Genomic DNA, 20,229 nt, shown 5'->3' with positions numbered 1-20,229 from the left:
CCTCTCATGTCATATTTATCAAAGTAGAACAAGTTAAAATGACAACACATACAACTTCAAGCATTCAGAAACCCATGAAAAAACTACAGAATCTCAATTACCATGGAGATTATGCCAGAAATGTTTATTGATATGTACTAAAATTTGAATATATAAGTCATGAAAATTATTTGAATACAAAGTTTTTCTTAAATCTGGGCAGAATCAGAGCTCCACAACAGGAGGGCTTCCATTTATCTCATTGTTTGCAGAGTTACACAGTCAGTGCTACAGCTCCAACTACAGCTAGGCAATGATCAATACAAGGCAAGTGCTTCCTCCGCTCCACGGTTCCCATGAGTAACTCTATGCCAACCAGGAATACCAGCCAGTCTGGTAAACAAGAAAACCCATAAAGACATCTATACTTCCCTGCGACACAGGCTATGCACTTAAAAAACACTGCTTCTAATAGCTTTCAAATTACTTTTATATTTTTCTTCTGTTTTTATAATGAAATTGTTATTTTCATAAACTTTTCCCATTCCCCAGTCAGTCTTCCAGTTCCCCTCAAATGCCCATAGCTACAGACCCTTGGAATTTTGCATTTACTGTCCTTTCTTCTCCATTCATGCAACGAACTATGTACTTTTCTCATTAACTAAAATACTCCTCCTTGCTTCTGAATTATAAATAGAAGAGGCACTTCCCAGTTGTCTTCTTCGACCTGCACACTGTGTGATACTGCATGTTAACATCAACTGTAATTCTTGCAAATACTGGACTAAGTTCACTTTACACCCAAGATTAAGAAAAGAATTGCGTATCATTGGAGCTCCAAGAAAAACTCTCAAGGTTTTAAGACAAAGCATTACTATTCTCATGTTTTAAATCACTATTACGTGTTGTTATTATTAAATATTGTTCCCTAAAGGTATAGTTATTATTAACCAAATGTGTTATTAAGTTTTATGCCCTCTTCACATCTCCAAAATATATTCCAACAGTCAATAAGGCACAGTGTCTAAGTAACAATGTCTGAACTCACCAACTCATCCCTTCAATTGTCTTATTTAGGAACACTATGCACATTATTTAAGTGACTTAAGAAATACTTTGAAATTAATTAGTACTATTTAAAAAAAAAGACAATCACAGGATGTTCAACGTTTAAATCTAGAAAAGCCTTTCACTTAAGTTGTCAGTATTTGTGATGCAGTCACTAGTTAACATATGGATTTCCAGCTCAAGTGAGTCATTACTTTCACTGCAGAAATGCTGTTGATGCATCTACCAGGCAAATACAATGTTAATTTGTTCCTCTGCCATTAGAGTGAGCAATTGAACATTTCACTCCTGGCTGGTTCTTTGGCTTAAGAGTCATACTCTGAAATTGAAAACTGCTTGCTCCAACAAAATACACTTCTCAACAGAACCAGAAAACATTTAATTTCATTCGTCTGAAGGCACCCCCAACTAGGTAAAAAGGAAAAAAAGCAGCTCCACTGGGGCAGTAGGGAGCTTGAAGCTGAATTCAGCTGACATTCAAACCATTATATGCATCTTACTGAGATACCTGAATAAAATCTTCATCAAAAAGCTACTACCCATTATTTCCCTAAATCCTTAAACACAATGCTTTTTCATTAAAAACTTCAGGTACTCACAACATATGAGGGCTAAGCTACTGCAAATAATACTAAAATAAATGCTAATGACCAACCTCATACATGACAGACTGATCCGCAAAGTAACTCCAGTTCTCCAAATTCTAGTATAATCCAACAGACAGATGAATCTCAGTGAATTTCAGGAAAGGCATATTACCTAAGTAGACACTAGAGTCTTCACTACACTCTAAAATAATTAGTTCCTGATTTAGAGTTCAAGAAGGCCAAAAAAAGTTCCTGAATAAAAGTCAAAGCAAGGATCTCAGTGTACTAGAATTTCTGGAACAGGCAGAAGCAAGCACCTGCAAGCCAATTCCACCTGCACGCTAATGTAACAAGGTATAAGGCAGAACAGATGTAAAGGCCAAACATTCCAGTGCCTATCTTGCGCATCCTAGTACATGCTGCTCAGACAGGCCCAAAAAGCTGTAAGGTACACAGAGTGGACAAAAAAGAACAGGAAAAAAAGCAAGAAATGGTGCAAACTACATGAAAATATATACAATTTAAGCTGAGAACAGCAAGCCAAATGAGACTTGGGTGTATTGTTTTTTACTTCGAGCTACAGAAGAAATAGAGAAGGGAGGGAGGGCGGGAGGGTGGGAGGGAGAGAGGAAGGGAGGAAGGAAGGAAGGAAACAGAAGTTTTCCCAAACAAGCAGAAGCAGATAAAAGCTTTGACTTGAGGTGCCTCCTTCCAGCATCTCAATGGATTAGCTCTCTAATACAAATGTGATGGGAATTACTTGCAGACACCCAGAAAATGAGTCACCTTTCTAGAATTAATTTAAGCAAAAATAGTTACCTCTGACAACAAATTTGACTTCTAAGGTCACAATAATTTCTTAGTAGCCCAGAAAGGACATCTGAAATTAGCAGCAATCTTTATTATAATGTTAATATGCAGCAAAGAAGAATTCACAGCTCTCACTCACCAACAGCAAACAAACTGGAAAGCTTTTTCTCCATTTAAAAAATACATAAACTTTCTTATTCTTCAAATATATATATGTATATATATAGTTAGATACATATTATATTTGGATAATACAAATATATAAATATATATATACACATGTAAATAAAGCTTATCCTTGTAAGTTTCAGACAGAAAAACACTGAGTCAACCATCAGAAGGAAGGTATAAGTAACAAGACAGCTTAAAACATTCAGCACAGCACATGTCAGGGAATTTAATTCAGTAACTGTGTTCCCTTCACAAGACTGATTTAAGCATATACCTCTTCATTAAATATAAATATATACATTCAATTACAACATAATTAATTCTAAAATAGACTTCCCTGAAGATTCTCAAATAGGGCTTGAACTAAAATACTAGCTAGTTAGGACTTCACAGATAAGTACCTTGATACACTTTTCTTCAGAAGATAATTAGCATGTTAATAATCTTTAGTCTCTAAAATATATTTTAAAAGTATCAACCTTTTCCACTATGATGAGGTCTCCAACTTGTATGTCTGAACTCTTAACTTGCACTTTACCTTAAAAAAAAGAGAAGAAATGTAATCAACTTAAGCAGACATTAATAAAGAATAACAAGAATATAAATCCCAGAATACAAGTGTTATTTATAGATGCTACTGCTTAGTGAAAATGTTACAATTTATATAAAACAGATCTCTGGTGAACAAATTGATAAACAGATTTAATCTGTTTGAATAAATAACTCAGTGATTAAAAAAATTACAGTTTTGTAACCAGCTAGCTATTGCAGAAGTATTAGAGGAAAAAATTTGGGAGATGCCTCAAGTCTGATCTACAGTATCAGTAAGTTATAAAATTGCAAAACAGTGTCTTTCATATCTACTAGACGGCACTTTTGTGTCTGACAATTCAAGAATTGTTAGGTTTATAGTCAAGGAGCATTCTCACACACAGAAGTTGTTATTCTCAGCCCAGTTACTATCAGGTGACTTTGTCTGACCACTGAAGTTCCTGATGTAATTGGCACTGTATGATACAGTTGGCAATTACAAGAGAAAAGAGGTAAACCTCTCTGAAGTCAAAAGAAGTGCCAAAAAATTTAAGTCTAGAAAAGTAAAATATCACAACCTGAAATAAAAGTTTTTCATTCTCCAAAGCTGCCCATTCAGTAACTGCTGTGATCAACTCACTCAAAACTATACACAGCACATTTTCCAATTTAATTTCCATATGTTCTGTAGGGTATTAATATTTGTAAAACTGTTAACTTTTAACACTCTTATCTGATGGACTGAAAAACTGAGACAGAGAGGTTAAGCTGCTGCCCAAATTATGTTATCATTGATCTCATTAGAAATCTGTTCTAGTCCCAGGTCCCTGCTAAAACTCCAGAATAAAGTTGCTTCCCTGAGTTAAAAACAACCAAAACCCAAAAGCCCCTGAGGATATAAAACTACACATATTTAAATAGTCTGCTGAGCTGAAACACACCTTCCATAAGTATGATCTTTTCTCAATAGAAATACTATCATGATTCCAATCAGCAGGACTCTGATCATCAGGTATAAGATGGAAAGTATGTCAAAATATGGTAAGGTGGTACAGTTCTAAATGACTGGTGGAGTGAGTTAGAACAGAAGACACACAAAAACACAGAATGTGCTGGAAAGAGTTTGAAGTTCAATCAAAAATACTGAGTAGCAGATTTGTCAATGCACAGTCACATCTCAGTTATACTAAGTATGGCAAAAAAATCTACGGTAGGATGCAAATCCATGAGACCTTCTCACTACAACTCTCAGTAAAGAGTGATCAAAATTCCTTATATTTACATTTAGTAAAAGGCTGTAAGATTCACATTATGAGTAATTATTTTGAGTACTTGCTCTTTAAAATTTCATGTCAAAGTAATAGTTGCTTTATGTCTAATTCAGTCACTAATAGATGCATTCCTATGATATATGGCTAATATTTAATACCTTTTTCATCACAATAGCACTTCTAAAATGTACAATTATCAGGACAATCACAATTTTTGTTAGGTCTGTCTGCAAAGTTACTTCTGAAAGCCAGACTTTGCCACTGATAATGACCTTTTACAATAGCTCCATTTTTCAGTTGCCAGAATCACTTTCTCTCCTCTGCTGTCAAATAGACAAATCCTATCTTCAACAGATAAATTTCTGAGGGGAGAGGAAGTAGCAGAAGACTTCAGAAGATATAAAAAGCTGTAGCAAGGACATCAGCAATTCTCTATAAGAATTTCGAGATACCTATGGAAATTAAATTAGTGTCTATGTATCAAAAGCTTTTAATTTTTTTTTAATTTTAAATAACTAATACTAAAGCTCCATCACCACAAGAACAGTCTGATATAAGATCAACATATTTTGTCTGCTTACCTGCTTAAAAATTCCCAAATTTTGACTAGAAATTAATAGTATATACCAGAAAAAATACTGTAATGTTACTTTGCTTTCTGTCTGTTAGCTTTACCAATGGGATAGCATTTCCTATATTGTTTTCCATTCTTCTGCTAACAATTTTCATCACTTTATCAGTCAATCACCTGATTATAGCAGTAACAGCCACAAAAATTCTACTATGAGCTATGTCAGGTCTCAGATCTACACCGCCTATACAGTCATGTACGAGCAAAACTATTCAGAGGTACGAACCCAATGCAACTACTGGCAATTTTATCAGCCTAAACAATCAGATTTTGCACAGTCAGGCCCTACCTGCACCTACCGTAGAGATCAAAAGACACTAAGCCTGAGAGGACAAGAGAAAGTAGAATGTTCATGTGCAACATGACATAGGCAGACATAAAGCAAAGACTTTCGGTGCCAAGTACACCAACAGGAACTCACACTGCACCTTTGTCTCTACTTAATCTAGAGACACCAGGAATTTCACATTATGAATTTAAAAGTTTCCTTATCAGACTGTTTTCTAGGCAGCTTAGTATAACAGAACAGAACACTCCTTTATTATACACTAACATGTCTTGTTAGAGCATCCTGTACATGCTCATACATAAGGAAAAGGCCTGTGACATACAGGACAATTAGACAATTAATTTGAATGGCAGGATATATTACATTAAAATCTAAACAGTAAAATGTGGCAGTAATTTAAAAAGTCACTTAAAATTCTGAAAAGTCAACACATAACACTTTCTTTTAGGCAAGCAAATATGAGACTCATTAGATACTATTTCAGAGAACATTAAAATAATGCAATACTACATCTTAGTGAAGATGCTTTTGGAAAAAAAAGACACTGAATGTTACTCACTGCATAAATTATTTTTGCAAACTATTTTTTCTCTAAAAACATCTTTGTAGCAAAATGCTCTTCACCATCTGTGTAATTACCAATAAAAAGTCCAAAGCTGTCAGAAGTGGCTGCACATCCAGACTTTATAGTCCACAAAGGCACAAGGCTTTCGCCTAAAGCAACGTATAAAATTACACAGAACTGGAACACTGAAATGTGTCTGTAGTAAGTCATTACACTCCTAAGATAAAGCCAGTTTAAATGAACTGCAATGATATGAAAACTAATAAATACCTCATACGTGCTAACTACTTCACACAAAAAATTAAGAAATTAAGTAAACAAAATGTGGGTATAAACCAGGCTTCTTTTTATTAAAAAGTGTCTCCACCACCTGAGTGCAACTCATGAAAGAACAGACGCTTCTGAAAACAACATTTTCAAATCCTTTTAAAGTTGTTTTTACATCTTACCCATGGCACCTTGAATACTGTTTTTGATGTACTGTGTGTGGAGTTAGCAATAGTGCTTGTCTCTAATCCATAAACACAAAACTCTTGACTGACAGCAGTATAGACCATATGAAAGCTTTTCCTGGTATCTATTACCCAAATTATTGGCATAATTAGAGTACACATAACATAATGGGGAGTTGGAGGAGGAGAGTGGAGGCAGGTAGGGGGAGAAAGCTTAAAGCTACAGTGAGTCCAAGGTGAGGATGCTGATCTTTCAGAACAAGTGCTCTCTGTAGGTTGTTCTGTCGGACTCCATCTTACATAGTGAAGTCAAGTGAGTCTTTAACCACCAGTGGTAAAACATTTCAAAAAAAGCTTCCTAGCTTCTCTCCTACGTGTCCTGTCTCCTCTTGGGTGAAATCCTTTCTTACCCAATCTCCTCAATGCTGCAAATGTGGAGTGTTGCAAATGTGGAGTCACAGTCCCCTTGATTTTTCCTCTCTTCTGGCCTCTATTTTAAATTCTTTCTTACATTAAGATTTCAAGTTCTCATTCTCTTGTTTATAATGCTTCCCTAATCAGATACAAGTCATATAATTTTTTTTAAAACTTTTCTGTTCCAAATGGTCTGAATACCAAGAATAAAGTCATCAGTAGGTCTGAAATGTTGCAAGCAATAAAGACCTAATGTTAGATCTCTAGACTCAGATATAATGTGGTTTCTTAATGCACTGGCTTTCCAAAGCAGAAGGACAACTTGCTCTTGAAGAGCTGAAATTCTAACAAAAAATTCAAATCGCTGTAGCTCTCCAAAAGAAACACACTAGCTTTTGTCGCTGTTGAGCCGCTAGCAGAGAAAAAGACCCGAGTTCTCAGTGTGACAAGAAGAGATTTATTATTTTGATTTCAATATATATAGACTTTTCAGAGGTCACCCAGATTGGTCAGTTAGAAACCTCCCCTTAGGCCTGATTGGCCAGGCCTGAACTGTCCAAATCTCGAGACACGGTTTCAAAAACATCCAAACTTTATCTTTGTTTATAAAACACAGGAGGATGTTCTCACGGGAAAGACCAGTGCTAGCCACAAGCTTTCGTATTTTTCCATCTTGTATAGCATTTACTGGTTATTGATATTCTATTTCACACAGATTTAAATGCACGTTTCCAACTTCATTACACTTTTTAATAGACTTTAAAGATACAGCCAAGACCTAAGTCTTTCACATTTGAAGCCTGAATGGAATTATTTAATTAAACTTATCTCTCCTGACATTCAATTTTTCTTTTCTTTTGAAGGTTGAAAAGTGAGACTTCTGGAACATGCTAAAAATTATGAGATAAAGTGACAGATGCAGGCCTCTTCTGACACTTGTAGTTGTGACTATTAAAATGAGTTATTTTCTTATTGATCTTTTTTTTTCTTGGAAACTTCAGTAACACTGCACAGATAAACTTAACTAGGAAAGGTTCAGGATTGCCAACTTAAAGAATGGACAGGGACAAAAAAAGAGTTAAAACTGCATTAAAATTTTATTATCCAATTGGCTTTCCACAGGCTAATGGAATAGATAACAGCCTGTTTATAAACTTGAGGCAATTTTGCTGCAGAATAGCAGTCTTTGATAGGCACTTAACTGGTCATACCTAAGCGCACAAGATGAGAAACTGTCAAATGTATAATGGTCCCTTAGGTAAGAAACACAGAAGTCCTCCCAAACCTGCATGCACAGGTCTAATTTTTTTTTTTTTTTTGCATTGCAGTTTACTGCTGTACAAAAGGATAGGCAGATGAACTGTTCTGAAACAGAAAAGTGCAATTACATTGACAGAATCTTCAACAGCCAGATAATTTCAATCCTTCCTTCCAACTTAAACTGGAATGTTGACTGAAAACTGTCTGTTAAGGATCTGCAGACTTCCATATGCAGCAAAGTAGATTTTGCAGTAAACACCTCAATAAGATTAAGACAGCAGAATGCCTCATACACTGAACAACTTAATATATTTGGTACCATAATCAAGTAAACAAGGGAAAAGACTCAGATGACAGACATGAGATGGGTAGACTTAATTGACTTGCTCACTAAAAAAATTCAATGCATTGACTGATTTGCATGCTCCATCACTTGCCATGAAGGGTTGAAAAAGTAGAAATAATTCAAAAACTTCATGTTTAGCAGGTTCACCAACTCGAAAAGTGCAAAGTTACACGTTGCAAATTCACCAAGGGGTGACTGAGTTTTTCATGTTACATGACAAATATGGAACTGCCTATCACTAGGTGTCTCACGCATCAGAATTAGCCTATAGATGTTAATCTGGCCAATTGCTGTCCAAGTACAAATAAGTGACACCTAAAAGAGATGTCCCATTTTCCCTTGACTTCCTGCTCTGAACAGCTCCTTATTATAAAAAAAGGCTAAGACTTACTGATTACAATAAATATATATTCAAGTTTTTTAATTACTAAAAAGAAATTCTAAGTCTTCAAGAGTGTGAATATCCTTATCTTTAAAAGCTGGGGGTTGTCACACTAGCAACATGCAAGTCATAAGACAGCATCCACATGTTTCAGATGTTTAGTATTTCCCAACACTTAGCAGGACTCCAACAGAGATTTAAGCAGTCACAGAATTCCCAATTTTAATCTACTGCAACACTGTATAAAACAAATTTAGTTTAAAAATCAGCCTACCCACACTATCTTTATGGAAGCAATTAATCACAATTTAGATCCCACAAACATCTATTGCAATGTTTATTTATGTTTATTTTCCTTTAAAAAACACCTAATTTGGAAAACAACTAGCTAAAAATGATTTTCATTAAATTTTCATTTTTATAAACCAAAACTGAACACTGAACCCTGTTAAGTTTTCTTACTGCCCAATCTGAGCATAGGCAACCTGCTTAACATCTCTATATCAGTTTCTCTACCTTTGAAATGGAAAAAAAATATTTCAAATAAAAGACTGTAAAACTAGCACAAGTCATAAAATCACTAGGGAAAAAAAAGATGCTAGAGCAGTATAAAGTGCAGTTCCACTCTGAAAAGTGACTCTTAAGAGCAGCATCAATTTTCAGGCTTTTAATTAAGTCAGTATCAAGTTTGTTCATTCACAAGTAACAAAGCCTTCTTTCTCCAAACCATTAGCCCGTACTTTAGTATAATAAGCCTAACCAAATTTTTCCACTTGAAGAATACTGTCAATATTAAAAATTGGATAATTATATTGGAAGTTATTATTAAAAATAGTGTATGGAAACATAGCACTTGACTTTATTAATTTATACAGAAAAATAAGATAAACCTACATCCTCCTCAAACATGTAAAAAATGTTGGTACAATTTTATCACAGGAAGAAGTCCCATTTTTTTGTATCAAAATTACATCTCTCAGTTTCAGAATACCTTATGATGGAAGAACCCTATATTAGAAAAAAGTGCAATTTATCACTACTCATGACTTTATATATGGGTTTGTGGCAATATGTAGTACAACAATTTTGAGCGGTGGCTGCAATAGTGTTTTCACTCTTAAAACTAGTCAAAACTCAAAACATTGTTAGTTCAAGGATCACATGTAATTGTCAACATGGGATTCAGAGTTCATTGTGAGCAGAGTTCTTGAATCTTTGTTTCTGTAGAGTATCAGTCTTCAAAAAAGGCACAAAACAGAACAAAAATCAATGAATTCATGATGGTACTGACACCAAAATCTGAAAGTCAAAATAGATAAACACACTTGTAGGTAAAAGCTGATACCCTTTTTCCAAAAAAGGGCATTTTTAAAGCTCCTTTTTAATAAGTCAGTTCTCTCTATGTGTCAGTTCCTGATAAAACTGCTGGGCTTTACCTATACTGTAGTATACCTATACAGTAGTATACTACTGTATACTAATTTAAATCTCTAGTCTCCCTCTACAAAACAGACATCTCAAGCTGATCAATTCCAATTTTCATTGACGACTTCCTTATTTCTAGGAGAAGTCACAAAATCAAGGGCTTTTCAGATACATATAACCTCACAATATATTTCATGAGCTGGGAAAGAGGAAATTGCGATTCCAAAACTTCTACTGAAATGTTGGTTAAATGCCTATTAACTCTAAACCTAAGTTTAAAAAAAAGGAGCACAAAAGACACTAAACTTTGCTCTTAAAAGAGCAAATGTCAGTTTTGAAATTTACATCACAAAGGTAACTATAAACTGTACGTGTGCTTCCTGAATAAGGAATTTCTGATTACTAACACTATTGCTGAATAGGGTAGGATTGTACTACCTGTTTCAAAGGTCAGCATTCAGTGGCCTACCATAACATCTAAAAAAGATCTAAAAAATGAATAGGCCAACTAGCAGCTTAAATTACAACTATGAAACAAAAGCCATTGAGAGCCCATTTCCTAATAGACTGTACTAATAACTGTAAAGAACTGAAGGTCAACAGTGCAACCCCTTGAGTTAAACAAATGATAGTTATGCCATATGCAAATTTCAACAGTGGTACATGTAAATGTTGATAAAATTATTTCAGACTTACAAGGAAAGGAAGAACATGAGACTATTCCTTACAGTTGCTCCCTTCAGTACGGAAACTTCAGAAAACAAGTCTCCATACTGCAAGGAAGCAGCATGAATGCCTCTCAGCTGCTAGGTTATGCCATCATTAATGAGACTGTTGACTGTTTATTTACCTTCAAATTACTTCAAAAAATGGGAACATACAAAACACACTTGTGTTACATTACAAGCTTTTCACCCATTTTTTCTGGAGAGAATATTATCCAGAGCAACTCTGAAAATTTAGTTTCTTACCAAGAGTCCAAGATCTGTTGGGGTTACTCTTCCTATTGACTTTCAGAAAATATTTACAAAGGTATAGTAAAAAGTGAACTGAAATGTGCGTTGGGAAGAAGTAAAAGGAGTTTACATTTGGCACAACACCTGCCATATACTCTAACTGCTTGAGGTACAATCTCACATTCCTTAACTTCCCACTTTTAGAATATTTACGCCAAGAAAAATCCTTATCATAGAAAAAAACCTTTCATTGGTAATATCAAGGTCGTGTTGTAATTTGATAATAGGTTATTCATTATTTTTTGGCACCTTTCTATGTGGCACTCTGTTCTGAATCTCTCTTATGTCCATGTTTAAAAATTACAATATCCTACCAAATTTAATTGCCACTTCCCATCAGAAATGCTTTACTTCCTTAAAAGTCTTTATGAAAAACTGTCAAAGGTTTTGAGTCCAAAAAAAGTAATAACTGATTTCTCCTTTCATTAAAGAAAACTGGTGTTTCTCATATTGCATGATCAAATAGATTTCAAATGACATGCAAAAATTCAAATAAATATTTTTGATATTGAAGCTGACTCACACTACACCTTCCTTTTCTTAAGCACAAATATATCCACCAAATTTGAAAGGCTCTAGAGAATTTTAATTAGTTTAATTATTTACTGCTCCCTTATTTCCTACATATACTTGATACATAGTTGACCATGTTGTTGAGTTACTGTTCGTCAATTTCAAAGGTGAACTGCACTTTGAAGGAAGGGTCCTAACAGCAGAATTCTTAAAAAATATATACAATTATATACATACACCTTTCTTTGACAAACAACCAAATAGGTATAAAATTTCTTAAACAGGCCAAGTTTAACAATCCTATTTCCTTAAGGGAAATCACATGCTTTATTTAGTTCAATATCAGTTTCATTCTGAGTACTACAGATTGAGACTATTAGTTATTTCTTTGAACTGAAAGCCCGAAAATGTATATATAAGAAAAAGATGAAACATTTTAAGGATTTATACAAATTTTTTTGCTAACCTCGTACTGTCAGCTTGCTATATAACTGTGAGTTCATTTCTTTGTCTCTCTTGTAACGTCGGAATTCATCAACAGCTTCCCGTACCACTGTGACCGTCAAAACAAATCCCTGTTAAAGATACAATTATGCAATTCAGAATTCCCAGTGCTAGAATAGAAATAGACAAGTAGGAACACTACACAAAGTAAGAACATGTGCTTAGAGTATTTACTTTTTTTTTTAAATTTGTATTTGAGTTTTTTCCTCAATAAGTTAAAAGAGTATTTTTATTTTGGTTTAGTTCAGGAAAAACAATCATACTTGCACATTGTACAAATATAATTACAGTAAGTACATGTCCAAATACATACAATTTAGATGGCATTCTGAAAAGCAAAAATGGAAAATGCTTTGAATTACTTAAAGACAGCATTTATAGTTTCAAAAAGCATACTTCCTTATCTTCCACAAACTTTAAGGCTTTACCAAAAACCTTTTAAAAGCCTCCAATTCTAACGCTGAAAAATTGTTTTTTTCCTAATACACAGGAAAAGATAAACAGATGGCTAGTTTAATAAATTTGCATCTTAAACCTAGTTATTTAGCAACACATCAGAAATATAAACATAGAAAAAGGGGGGTTTTTTTCTGAAAAATTAAGTGTCTAAATGCTGCTACTTTCTCAGGACAGTGCCACCACAGTTTCTGCTCGAAGCACACAGAGTGTTTCACTCAGCAATGATGGTCTCTGGCCACAAAGGATGGTAAGCTAAAAAACACAGAACAATTCAGGGATAAGCACATAAATTTCCTCTCTAAACCTCCTCAGATCAGATCTTTTGGCTTAGAATCAGCACTTGAGTTTTTCTCTATCAGTGAAAGAGAAATGAAATTTTCACCAGTGAAAGGGCCTCTCATTATTTTAAATAAGATGGATACAATATTCAAATATTAACGAATCCACCAGCAAGTAAGGTTCTACATTATCTATCTAGTTTCAGAAAACCAACAACGCTTTATAGAAGTTACACTGTTAGACTTCTCTTGCAGAAGTCCAATGGTTTGCCAAACTTCCCCTAATGCCCCAGCAATATGAAAGGAGTGAAGGTGTAGAGTTTTCCTAAAACCGTGTTGATTAAAATCCTCCTATGTATTTGAGTGCTGTTTTGCAGTTCCAGACCAAAGTTTCAAGGCTTATTCAGTTGTGACCTTATAGTTAAGCACTACTTGTTTGTTCAGGCTTACATTAGCTGCAATTATATTGGAACTGCATAGAACAAAAAAGGGCCTATGCAAAAAGCATTCTCTTTTTACTCCCAGGGCATAATTGAATGAACAATCAGAGTTTCCCCCTTTCTGACAGCAGCATTTTCATATGCTTTGGCAATATAGATGTTTTAGCAGCATAAAAAAGGGCACTCCTGAAACACCTTCAAAAATATTTGTCATTTGCACACACCATGTTACTAGACAGTAATCAAAACACAGAATGCAAGGTGGTAATTGCAAAAATTTCCTCTAGCAGCCCCTTGCTGAGCAGCTGACTGTGACTATGAGGAACAATTAAAGAAAGACACTTCTCTTTCTACTGATTTGTTCAAAAGAAGTTGATATTCTTCTAAAGGAGAGCTGAAATTGTGAAGCTATTAAAGTAGAAACAAGTGTGTTTAGCAAAAAAAAGATACTGAGATATTGGTATTTTCAAGCTGCATGTGAAAACTGGGGTACATAATTCAAAAGACCCTTGACTAAGACAAACATATCTATACAGAACAGGTTACCGGTATTTGCAAAATACAGTATTTCCTCCCTTCTTTGAGCAGGATAGAAATGGGCTGAGATGCTAAGGTTTTGTAGGATATTTTTCTTACTACCCCACAAATGTACAGAGCTGCACACAGCACATCATGGTGAGCTGCGCAACTTCCAGACAGGGCGACTTCTGTCTTTTCTTACTGTGTCAATGCCAAAGACCTTTGTAAATATCCATTTCAAATCCTACTATTGAACAAGCTTTCTGTCTTGAAAGTATTTTTTTGTTGCAGCAGAAGCAAAAAGGTGTCTGGAAAGAGAGGTGGGAAGAACACCCAGGACAGTCTCTCCATTTATCCATACTTAAAAGGACATATGTTACAACAATTAAAACAATGAAATCAATCCAGAATATTTACTCTATTGACTTGTTAAGAGAGACCTTTACTCAAGCAGCCAGCATGTCTCTGTTCTTCTTGAATACCACTGAGAATAAATGCTACTGAAAAATACCAATTTTTTTTTTAAAAAGTTTAAAACATAAGGCATTTGTTCTTCCTGCTTTTATACCTAGTGTGGAGGGACTGGGAAGAAGATGAAACAAAAGGTAATTGTCTGGTTACAAATTAGAAAATAATTCCAAATCATGGCAATACAGCTGGCAGTCTACCAAAAGGGTCTCCTCTGAAAAGAATACAGTTTTCAAACCTTAGGAAACCTGAGTCAGAAGCAAGTGGTTTGAACAAGCAAGTGGTTTTTCCGACGAAAATACTGCAGAGGGCTCAATAATAAAAAGATGTATCGAAAGGGAGCCAGTGCAACTGGCAGGGTATCAATTAGGAGAAGCATGTTTAATTAATAACTTATTTTCAATGCACAATTTCCTCCTGATTTATCCATGGCTTAAAATATATTATCTCAATTTCTGTGAGAAAAGGCTGTGATCAAAACTGATACAGAAGGAATGCAAAAAAAATTATGCTCACAATTCTGACCTAGTCTGAAAACACAAAATACTCACCAAATAACAATAAACGGAAAGAAATTTAATATACAAATTACCTATGTTACCCAGTAAGTTTCTCTAGTAGCTGGAGCTTTTCTTGCTTGTTTGTTTTTTAAATATTCTCTAGAGACCAGCAGGCAGAACAGAACACTACACACTCAGCCTAGCTGGTTAACAAAAATTACTTCCAGCCTGTGGGGCAGAGGCAAAGGAGGCATATGGAAGGGAGGACTATGAAACAACAGCTTTAAAATAAGCATTTTACTTCTGTTATGTTCTTTGACCACTGCAGTTTACCAGTTACAGGTTTATGCAATGTACGTAGACATGAACCTTTCATGGAAATTAAAACCACAAAACTTCTAGTTAACAGTATTTTTCTGTTTACCAGAGGAGCCCAGTACGTGTACAGGTAGCCTATTTTCAGTGCTGGTACAAACTGTGAGCAGGACACGACGAGAAAATAGAGATTCAAGAAAAACTTGAACTGTTCATATAAAACCTAAAATTAAAAAGAAAATAGATAAATGTCTTAAAATTTGTACCCATAATATACATTAAGTACACCTTTTCATGATGGGAGATACAAAAGCATTATATGTCATACTATTACAGATGGCACTATTATAGTACTTTTATAGCACAGATATATGTTATGTATCATCATACACTACTACATTATTTTAATATTATACTGCTATTTATGTTGAGAAAAACCCTTTGATATTATTGCCTCTTTTCACTCTGAAAAAGCAATTTGCTAAATTTTGGGTATTTTGAAAACTGGAATATTATCAAGATCACTGTGCAGAGATTTAAATATAGATACTAAGCTATATTTGTAAATAAAGCAAAGGTTTGGTCTAAACTCAAAGCTAATTATCCAGCTTTTAAGCGCAGCCACAGTAAACTTATCACAGAATACATTGTCCCATATTCCAAAGCAATGACAGATGCAGAGATTCCTTTGGTAATTAAAAGCACCACTTCAGCAAGCGCATGTTCTCAAGATTGCTTAGGTCATAATTACAATGCTAAGAACATTATTCATTTTATAGAATTTTGAATCTTCAAAGACTTCACATATTTCTTCAGTAAGCCAGGGTAACACGGCACCTCCAGCGGCATTAAGTGAAGGTTACTGAACTTGAAACACTGAGATCTGAGAAAATGAACAACCAATTATTTCAAAGATAAAACATTCAAAATAGATCAAAAAGCCCCATTTAAAGATTGTATCCATCTTTTAATCTTACAATTCAGTTAATATTACAATGACTTCTGCTTAAAAATCAAAGTTATTTGACTCAAGTTTATTGCTCTTACCAGTCCAATGTTATAATTTAATTATGTAAAAACCTATGCACTAGATAAAATATTCAGGAAAGTTAATTTCAAAGTGTCTTTCTGGCAGGCACAACAAAGTAGTGGTACCTCAAAATTGCCAGTTCAGCTAGAGACTACCTAAACAGCCTCCAAGCGTAAGATTTTTTTCAAGTGCATGGAATGCTACTTCACAACTTACCAATAAAACTGTAAAGGTAAAAAAGTCAAATCTGAAGTTGTAGGAAAGGTCAGAGTCTTCTTCCAAAATGAAAATACTTCACGCTGAACCTGTACCTTATGTTGATCCTGATGAATTTATGCACTCATTTCTAGCTGCATGTTTAAATGTTAACAAAAACTTGATACACCAGGTCAAAGAAAAGTCCACAGAGTACTTTGGGAGGTGCAGATCTTGCAGGAGAAGGTAGAAGTTTAAAAGCACCATCCTACAAATCTTTTGAATCCTGACAGACCACTGACAGCTCATTCAACACAAAGTTAAGTACTTCAGTCCAGTTAAACAAATTGAAAGGTCTCCAGCTACATGAAACTAATAAAACTACTGCCTTAAAGTTCAGGAGAGGTATCTCCAAAACCTACCCATCACAGAAGATATGTTTTATGGAAACTCACACAAAATTCCTAAGATGCTGTATCAAGATGTAAATGCAATTGTAAATGGAAATTGAACAGACTGGTACAAAGGGAGAAGCAGCAAGTATTTTACATAAATGTTCAGAAATTAGGTGATATTTTGGAAATGTTGCAGTTCTTTTAGCCAGCAAGTAAAATTCTGTTAATCTAAGCATTACTTTGAGTTTGTATTTGGATATGAAACCATTGGCTATTATCCATTGCCAGCTTCAATGTTTAAAAAAACCATACAACAGAACACAAATTTCACATAATGAAAATTTCAACCAGAGTAGACCACTAGAGTCAGTATTTATGACCTAGTTGTATTTATTGGTTTGGAACCAATACAATGATGTTCCCAACAAATTACTTCTAGTACAGCAGCATAAAAAAAAGATAGCTACACAGTATTATAATCAGTGAAAAGTCTTAATTTATGTCTAAAATTAAATCTTGATAACATTTAATTTTTACCGACATTTGGGCTTTACGTTTAGGACCTCACTTCATTTTGAAGTTACTACTGAGTTTTCAAATACTTACACCAAATCAAAAATCTGATTTGGCCTATTGGGTAAAACCAAGATCTTTAAAAGATGAAAAGAAGAACAAGCATTCTCTCTCACAATAGGGAATTGCAAACTACAGCTGATCCCTATAGGAAACACGAATCTGGTTCAGGATTTGTAATCTATGCTGCAGATTTCTAGTCGCAATAATCAATGGCTTACTATATGCTTAATGAATTTTGTGACCTTTAGGAAAGCATATGAGGCTTAACCAATTTCATTGTATTTAATAATTTAAACTTTGGGAGAAAACATTTACTTTGTGCAATAATGATGGGAATATTTTATCCACATGTGATAAAAGACATTTTATTTTCCTGACAGGAGATCAGTCTTAATTACAAGGCCATTAATTTTTTTTGTTGTTTTAATAAGGAAATGCATTAGAAAACATCTGCTAGTCATTGGACCAAAGAGGCCAGCAGAATAGAATCAATACTCTTCTAAAATAGCAGGATCACTTAAATAAGAAAGTTAAGACAAAGCATGTCTGTATTCAAAATGACAAGACATTCCATTTTTGTAATGGGACACAGGACTCTTGGATGGTGCCAGCAAAAATATGAATAAAAGTGTAATAGCAAAATTTATAATATCACAATAGGATATAGTTTTAGGTTTTACTAGTGAATTTCCAAAGTTGTTTCTCTGTTGCAAAATTTCATTGTAATAACAATTTTTTTTAAGTATGAACTAGACAAAATTGTAGTGTCTCATTTGTATTCATATACACTGTGTATATTACAAGCAAAAAATTGAAATTAAGGCATAATATGGCTTCTTAGGAAAAAGTGACAAAAAACCCTTCCCACAACAAAAAAAGTATTTCCTGAAGAATTGCATTCAAAGTCAAAAAGACCTGCAAAAAACCAGCAATAACAATGTCAACTCTGAAAAGTACTAAACTAGGCCTACTTGTGATACAAATTGAAGATATTGTTTTTGTCCTTTAAGGAGTTGCCAATTTCAGAATTCATTATTTAGTATGCTTTCAATGGTAAGGAGTATGAGAAAATATCCATGGGACTAAATTGTAATTTTCAACTATTTACTTCTCAGTTGAAGTTCGTCCTTTGCATGCAGAAGTGCTTTTATAAAAAGGATTACAAATTTCTAATGATGAATAGAGAAGTCCATAGAAACCCATCTCAAATTTCAAAAGCTTCACTGAATTCCGATCACTCAATCATACAGACTACAATTTAGTAAATATCCCTTTGAAAACAAAACAACTTACTAAAAATGCAGCCTTGCTTTCAACTGCCAATATTAATTGAAGACATTGAGATAAATATAAAAAGAAAGAGAAGAATCTAGGAAATTATCTTTTCACAGAATAGTTAAGAAACACCATAGAACATACAGTCGGCCCAACATCAGAAAGTGTTTAGTAGCCTTACCCCAGGTATAAAGGTGAAAATATTGTATTTTTGATTTTTTATGGCATTTTTGGGGTATTTTTCTTCACACTTTTCAGGACATCCAAGCCACACTGTGCGAGCCTTCAGGTCTTTCTTTCTTCGACAAATGTTTATGAGCCAATCAGAACAACTGAAAAGAAAGACAATTGTTTATTTTAAAACTAAAAATGTGCTATATGAGATCACAGTTTACAAACCTGGAACCCGTAAAAAAAAATACCTATGAGAAACAGGCTTAAAAATTATTGTCACATCTAAATAAGCAAGCATGTTGTTAACTTCTAAAATTTAGGGCAATTACACAGTACTCAACTTATGCAGACATACACATATATAACCACCTGCACATTCTTTACAGAAAATCCTAATACAATAATGACAAGTTTCACTACACCTTACCCTGATACAGATTCAAAAAATTCTACTTAGTAAGACTGTGCATCATACCTTACAGTCCTTTGGCTAAACTATCTTGTATTATTAACACTCAGATTATGCTAATGATTGAAGAAGAACTAAGTCTTCTGTCGGACACAGTTCAAAAGATTTCAGCAGCTTTGGATACAATTCCCACTTATTTTGCAACTCTTCCGTTTCCTCCATACCACTGCTAATGCCACACTGTCAAATAGTTTAAAAAACAGAACACAATGAAACAAAAAAACCCAGGAAAACAACCATTCAAAACAAACCTACTATGTAAATGCAGATTGCACAATGATTTGCAATGGGGGAACTTCAATTCACAGAAGAGAGGAACAGCATCCTTACCCAGCAAGGTTACAAATCTACTGAAGAAGTTTAAACCATGAGCAGTGAGACAGAGAAGAGATCACAGCAACCTCTAAACAACTGTATTTTGGATAAGGATACAGGAATGATGGGATGAGACCACAAGGAGCAACAAAAGGCTGGCAAACGGAATGATGTCTCTGATGCTCAACCGACTATTTACCAACAGCCATAAAACAAGGAACAAACATGGATGTGACTCAACTCACATAATGTAATCATCTTAAGACTTGCTACTACTATCCACAGAGACAGAAGGAATATCCAGAGACCTTTTGCAAAAAAAAAGTGGGTTTGCTGGACACTGCATATACTTGGTTTACAATCCCATACATTAAAGGAGAATTTACCAGTATTTATTTGTTAATACAGTGAGGAGGTGCCTCAACCATATTGGGAGTCTGTTTTAGTGAATCAGGACCACTGAGCAGACAGGCCTCCTGTGTTCTTCACCTACTGCAGTTGACTGAGCTGGTAACAGCAGATTTCAGTGACATCAGCTTATGAAGTTGAAATGAGAAACAATTTCTAGGTTTTTGAGGTTTTTGAATATACTGGCAATATTTTTGAT

At 34.5% G+C, this 20,229-nt stretch overlaps 1 protein-coding gene across 5 annotated transcripts in view; it reads right to left on the bottom strand.

Moving 5' to 3' along the window:
• Positions 1 to 20,229, bottom strand: part of ATP9B (ATPase phospholipid transporting 9B) — a 154,174-nt gene that overhangs the window by 108,964 nt on the left and 24,981 nt on the right. For 3 of the 5 annotated variants that reach the window (XM_085051714.1, XM_085051715.1, XM_085051716.1), the window contains exons 3-6: positions 18,846 to 18,996; positions 15,303 to 15,416; positions 12,177 to 12,285; positions 3,095 to 3,153 (exon numbers count right to left, since the gene is read on the bottom strand). In XM_085051714.1, coding sequence (XP_084907840.1) covers positions 3,095 to 3,153; positions 12,177 to 12,285; positions 15,303 to 15,416; positions 18,846 to 18,996 — 433 coding nt within the window. The remainder of the gene's footprint in view (positions 1 to 3,094; positions 3,154 to 12,176; positions 12,286 to 15,302; positions 15,417 to 18,845; positions 18,997 to 20,229) is intronic. The other 2 variants (XM_085051717.1, XM_085051718.1) reach the window with 2 other exon arrangements.

This window comes from Lichenostomus cassidix, chromosome 2 (assembly GCF_008360975.1).
Source record: "Lichenostomus cassidix isolate B80296 chromosome 2, HeHo_3.0, whole genome shotgun sequence".
Taxonomy (NCBI): domain Eukaryota; kingdom Metazoa; phylum Chordata; class Aves; order Passeriformes; family Meliphagidae; genus Lichenostomus; species Lichenostomus cassidix.
This window is presented reverse-complemented; position numbering and strand designations above follow the sequence as displayed.